At 46.5% G+C, this 6,691-nt stretch overlaps 1 protein-coding gene across 4 annotated transcripts in view; it reads right to left on the bottom strand.

The window, feature by feature from the left end:
- PDLIM3 (PDZ and LIM domain 3) overlaps positions 1-5,901 on the bottom strand; it is a 53,744-nt gene extending 47,843 nt beyond the window's left edge. For 2 of the 4 annotated variants that reach the window (XM_053256850.1, XM_053256851.1), the window contains exon 1: positions 5,487-5,896. In XM_053256850.1, the coding sequence (XP_053112825.1) occupies positions 5,487-5,579 (93 nt within the window). In that variant the 5' untranslated portion in view covers positions 5,580-5,896. Of the gene's footprint in view, positions 1-5,486 lie in introns of all 4 variants that reach the window. The other 2 variants (XM_053256849.1, XM_053256852.1) reach the window with 2 other exon arrangements.
- Positions 5,902-6,691: the final 790 nt, after the last annotated feature.

Consider the following 6,691-nt stretch of genomic DNA (forward strand, 5'->3'; position numbering starts at 1 on the left):
CAGACTCAGAAAGAGAGAGACAACACAACACAGAGAGAAGACATGGAGCCTCTGCCATCCTCATTAGGTTAGCTCCTCCGCCACTGCCACTGAGTAGGTGTGCGGGGAGGGCCGCCACAGGTGGTAGCATTAATGGGGCTGGTGGTGGGGGAAGGGGAAGCCCTCCCCGAAGCAATGCTTTTTGTCCGGCTCTGGTCCCTGTTGTGTGCAGGGATCAAGCTGTGTTTGCTGTGCCCACCCCGCCCAGTTTATCCAGGCAGCCACTGCTCCCACCTTGCTCACAGATGCGTCTGAATGGTGGAAAGGGAGGGAGGGAGGGAGGAGGCAAAGAGGAGGTGAGCAGTCTGAAGAAGATGCGGGTGGGGGTTGTGCTTAAAACTTTCTGCCTGCTCATGTTGGTGTGTTTGCAATAGAAGGCTGAAACAGGGGTTGGGGAGGAAGGTGGGGGATGTTTAAAGTCATCTCTCTCCCTTGCTTTCCACGACCCCATCTCTGTGCCCCTCTTCCCCTCAGACTGACTTGGGTTAGTTTAAAATGCTTCAAAATAGTTTATTTTTACAACAATGACCTTATCCCAGCAGCTGCTTGCAAGGTTACTGACCAGCAAAAACTCTTTTCTCTCTCCTCCTCGTGGCTTGTTTTGTTCCCATCCAATTATTCAGTTTGTTTGCTGCTCTCTTTATTTACACTGCAGCTTTTTCAACCTCTCTGTAGAATATTTTCCCTAGTGCCTTCATTACTCTCTGCTCCCATCAAGCCTTCTTCAGAGAGGAAGAAAAAGCTTGAGACATTTCCTCTTGCTCTCCTTTCTCTGAAACACCGAGAACCGCCCCCACACCGCCCTGGATAGTGAAGTTTGTGGAATCTCCTTTCCTGCAGGTAGCTGGAGAATCGAGGAGCATCTGCTAAGGAAGGTTTAGAGGGGGAGTAGGCATTCCCCTGCGACGCCTTAAGCAGCCTCCAGCAGGGTAGAAGGGGAGGGAGACCTTCACCCTTCCCACCATGTATAAAGCGTGCTGCTCCCCCCACCACCATGAGAGCTGAACATTTAAAGAGCCATGAGGATCTTGAGGGGGGGGGGGCATTTTAAAATCTTGTCTCTGGGCCCACTCCAACCTTGCTACGCCCCTGGGCAGTTTGGATGAACCAACCCTCACAAGATCATGCATTGGTAGGACAGCATGCTGGATGTGGGGAGATGTGCAGTTCAAGACACACAGACACACACAACTATATAACAATAAAATGCTCAGGTTAGCAGCCTTCTCAAACCTGACTCTTGGTTATGCATGTATGTTTTTCAAAGACTTATATGTCACCATTCTTCATGTATGAATTCATGACAGCTTACAGCAAAATTCTTTTTGAAAAATCATAGGAACACAGGATAAAAGGCAACTATATAGCACAGAATGAGAACATCTCAGGGGCGTGGGAAAGGGATAAAATGGTTCCTCCCCCCACTCTGCTTCTGCCAAAAAACCCCTCTTCTCCACCTGAGCAGCACTACAAGGCTCCTGTTCCAAGCTGGTAGGAGTCTTGGAAAGAAGCACCCCTATTAAGGACTGGGGACAGAGTGCAACATTTTTCTCAGGTCCCACTTAACTGAGTATGTTGGATTAGAATTAGACTAGGATAACATGGCCCAATATAGTATTACCATCTAAATACTTTGGATGATGTGAGTAAATATGAAACTAAGGCTACATGCCAGCAATCTATTTGAAAGTAGATGCCATTGGACTGAGTGAGATTTGCTTCAGAGAGAGCTTGCACTGGACTGGGCTGTACGTGGTTTTGCTTTACCTCTGCAAAGTGAACTTGTACTTATCCACTGTTTGAGGAAATGGCCAGAGGTGCTCTTACTCCTGGACTTGGGGGCACTGGTTTGTGGCCTCTGTCTTGGAGGGGCCTCCAAATCCTGTCTCGGGCGGCTGCCAAATCACCCACCCAGCCCCAGCACGCCTGCCCTCCTCTCCTCTCCTGGTGTCCTATCGGCGGCCAGATAGGCAGGGGTGGGTTAGCCCTTTTTATTTATCATATTTTTGCCGCGCTTTAACCTTTTTTTTAAAAAAAAGCCATGGAAGTAGGCTGTGGGAAGTGGGTGTGAGGGGAAACTTTCCCCCTTTGCCCAGGGTGCAGCAGCGGTGGCTGCAGCAAGGGTGGGGTGAGGAGAAATCTCCCCCTTGCATTCTAAAAAATGCCGCTGTGCAGCAGTGGCAGTAGCTGCAGACTCCCCCCTTTTACCAGGATGGAGGGTGGCAAGATCCTTCCAGCTCCCCTCCCTCCTCAAGTGACTGCACAGGCCTCTCGCCTCTCTGCTTCCTCCACTTGGAGGAAGGCCAGAAATGGGCTGCTTAGCAGAGAGGCGAGGGGCCCATGTAGTCACTAAGATGGAAGGAGGGATCTAGAAGGACCTCGCTGCCCTCCATCCCGGTAAAAGGGGGAACTCTCCCCTCCTCCCCCTCCCCCCTCCCTGCAGCCACAGCTGCTGTACCCCATCCCACCCTCCCTCCATGAGTAAATGTAAAAGTAAAAGTTTTGGTGAAGGGGAATTCTCCCATCCTTGCCCCCATCCCCAGCAAAGGGGCAGAAGGCATTTCTTGCTCTTTGTACAAATGTTCAGTCAAGGAGAAGTGCTGAAAACAGGTTGGCCAGATCAGGTGGGGGGGAATTTTCATTCTTAATGTTTTTAAAGGGGGGGAGCTCATGGCAGGAGGGGCCTCCGAAGCCCTTCAGGTCCGGGTTCCAAAATTACCTAGGTGCACCACTGGAAATTGCATTAGCCCTTCAAATGCTTGCCTATGGGCAGTAATGGTCTGGATGAGGAATAATAAACTGGAGCTGAATCCAAGCCTTATGGAGGTGCTCATAGTTAGGGGTCATAATCTGCAAGGTGGGATAGAACTTCCTGTTTTGGATGAGGTTACACTCCCCAAGAAAGAACAGGTTCGTAGCTTGGGTGTGCTCTTGGGCTCGGGTCTCACCCTGGTGCCTCAGACTGAGGCCATGGCCAGGAGTGCTTTTTACCAGCTGTGATTGATTTGACAACTCCCCCTGTTCCTTGAGGAGAATGACCTGAAAAGGGTGGTACACTAGCTGGTAACCTCCAGGTTGGACTACTGCAGTGCGCTCTATATAGGACTGTATTTGTATGTAGTTCAGAAACTTCAGTTAGTCCAAAATGAGGCAGTCAGATTGGTCTCTGGGGTATTCCAGAGCGACCACATTATGCCTGTTCCTAAACAGTTGCACTTGCTGCTGATATGTTTCCAGGCAAGTACTAAGTGCTGGTTATTAGCTTTAAAGCCCTGAATGACTTAGGTCTGGGTTACCTGAGAAAAGGCCTTTGTCTACAAGATCCCCACTGCTCCTGACGATCATCAGGAGGTGTCCATCTTCAGATGCCACCATCTGGTGGCGACCTGGGATTGGGCCTCTCAGTTGTCAACCCTATGTTTTGGAACGTGCTCCTCGTGGATATAAGAGGATATCTTCCTTGGAGGTCCATCTTTTAAGCCAGGCTTTTAATGGTATCTAATTTTAATTTTAATGAGTTTTAATCTGGTTTCATTTTTTAAATTTTATTGTTTTATTATGTGTTTTTTAATTTTAATGTGAACCATCCTGAGCCACTTTAGAAAGGAGGGGGCTATATAAATTGAATAAATAAATAAACAAAACAAATGAAGTGCTAAGCACTTTGGGGGCTAAGCAACACATGGCTTAGTACATGGAACTGCCTCTGCACCTTTCTCTCTTTTAAGTTAAGCCATTTCAAGAGGGGGAGGATTAGACAAGCAGTGGAAAAGAAAGGGGCACCTGATCACCCCAGTGCTTTATTTTAAAAACACACAATATAGGGGGGCAATTTAGTGCAAAGCAGTGGTGAGTGAAGGAGGGCTGACCTTCCCCTTCCCCACTGTTTCCCTGCTCCAACTCACCCTCCCAGCTCCCCCCGCCCCACACTACCGGAACAAAAATATGCAAAGGCAAACATACATCTGAAATGAAACCCACCATGGGGGAATGTTGTTCTAGGGGAGACTGTTAGTTGGGGCAGAGTGACAGAAAGGAGAAAGTGAAGATTAAATATACCTCCCTCCTCTCTTTTCTGCTCTCCACCCCCCTATGTGGCTTTGTGTTTGTTTTTTAAAGCAACCTGAGCCATTTTTTGGAAGGGCGGTATAGAAACCAACCAACCAACCAACCAACCAACCAAACAAATACATTAAAATTTAAAAGGCTTTGGGATAGTGCTTCACACACTCACATAAAATGTGTAGTTAGCCTTTGATCTATTTACTTGTCATGGGAAAACACAGCTACTGACCCGCACATCATATATGAAATCCTAAACACTCTTGCTGGGAGTCAGTCCCATTGATCGTAAGGACATAGAAAGCTGCTTTATGCCACATCAGACCATTGGTCAGTATCGTCTACTGCAAGGGTGGGCAAACTGGGCCCGCCAGCTGCTGTTGAACTACAACTCCCATAATCACCAGCCACAGTCCCTGGTCTGCTCTGACTGGCAGCAGCTTCTCAAGGTTTCAGGCAGGAGTCTTTCCCAGACCTACTTGGAGATGCCAGGGAGTGAACCTGGGACCTTCTGCATGCAAAACAGATGTCCTACCACTGAACTCCGGCCCCATATCTAACAGCCGACAACAGGGGCGTAACTATAATAGGGCAAAGGGAGACAGTTGTCTGGGAGCCCACTGCCTTGGGGGGGGCAGAGGCAAGTCACATGATTGACTCCCCCAGCCGCGCACCCACCGGGCTTCCTTCAGTTGTATTCATCCTTCGAAATTGATGTGAGTGTTAAGACCTGAAGCTACCAGAACAGCATGTCTTTCTCTAGTACCATTAAATGACTTGCATCGTCCACAATTTACAAAACCTTTAAAAAAAAAAAAATTAGGATGATGTTCTATTGTGGTGAGGGGAGGGGGGGCATTTTAAAATCTTGTCTCTGGACCCACTCCAACCTTGCTACGCCCCTGGCCGACAATGTTCAAATGTACTCATCCATCCAAATGCAAACTAGGGCAGACCCTGCTCAGCAAAGGGGACAATTCATGTCCACTGTCACAAAAACCAAACCAAACAACAAACCCAAGACCAGCTCTCCTCCCCAGAGAGAAGAGACAGGGAATGCACAGTTAACCCACACTAAGAAAGTATGCATAAGACTGTGCTGTAAAGTACTCATGTTTTGTGTTTATATATGTATTACACACACACACACACACACACACACACACACACGTATATATAGAAATTGGTGATGCTGTATAAGTTGATCATCATCATAACCTTTTGCCCAAGTTTTTCAAAAATATACACAGCAGTAAAAGTTAGGTGGGCTTATCATGATCCAGAAACTATTATCCCTTACCTAATTAAAACAATTTGCAACCTTAAGGGATGCCAATTTTTAGAAAAAGAAAGAAAGAGGAAAAGTGGAATTGAAAAGGACATACCCTGGATATGATTAACGGCTGCTTAAAATCTATTCCTCCAGTCAGTCTGAATCCCCACGGTGCAGGTCCCGGGAGAACAACGTTTTGTGGCATTTTCCAGCAATTTTCTGATAGTATCTATAATTAGAGTCTTTTTCTCCCCCAAGCTTTGTGAGGGGAATTGAAGTAAGGCTGAGTTGTTGGGATAAAGGTTCCTGTCAGCACAGCAGTGGCTCCTGGACAGAGCAGCAGATCCTTCAGCACGCCTAAGAAGTTTTCCCTTTTCTCCTTTTGGCTGCACTATCACCTCTTTATCATTGCTCCTGTGTGACGTCAACAGTCCCTGGTCCCCTCCACCCAGAGGGGGAATACTAACTTTGGTAAACTAAACCTGGGCATGGTGGATTTTACAGCCACATGTTGCTTATTTTCTGTTTCCCAGGAGTCTCCCAAACTAGCACTCAGAGGGCTTCGGATTACAATCTCCTATTTAAAATAAGTTGTCTCTTAAAGCAGCCTGTCTCCTTTTTGATGTGATGATTGCATTGTACTCTTCTTTCCCATAGAATCTCTCTGGCCAGCAGGCTGGTCAATTAACCATTCACATGTTTTTCTGGTATAGATAATTGTTTTGCAAATGTGGAAATATGCCAAAGAAGAGCTTCCCTGTCATCATTCGTTCTTATCATTTCTGTTTCCCCCCTTTAAATTAAAATGTCAACATTTCAAAAGTATACTAAAACATTTTTTTTCATCTAAATTGGTATCTTTCAAGAAACTCGGGGATTATCCATGATTATCCATGGGATTGTCCTATTCTTATATTCACATAATCCTGTGAGGTAGTTAGATTGAGAAGAGAGTCCAAGGCCACCCGGTGAATCTGATGACTGAGTATGAGATTTGAATCCAGGTTTCTTTGGTCTGAGTCCTATGTTCTGTTCAGAATCAAGCTCTCAATATGCTCTGGTGGTATCATGCATCATTTTCACATTTGTTTTCATTAACTGACAACTAAAGCTTTGGCAGACATGAATACACAGAACAAAGTAACAAAACAAGCAGGTTTTTCAAAGTGCTACAAGAAAATATTAACACGAGAACACTGAATGCAGATTAGTTACCCTTGCGGGAATTAACAAATTACAGGTGGCCTTCATTGTGTGTGTGTGTGTGTGTGTGTGTGTGTGAGTGAGTGTTCCATTCTGGCCTACAAATGCAGATAA

The sequence above is a fragment of the Hemicordylus capensis genome, chromosome 5 (assembly GCF_027244095.1).
Source record: "Hemicordylus capensis ecotype Gifberg chromosome 5, rHemCap1.1.pri, whole genome shotgun sequence".
NCBI classification, from domain to species: Eukaryota; Metazoa; Chordata; class Lepidosauria; order Squamata; family Cordylidae; genus Hemicordylus; species Hemicordylus capensis.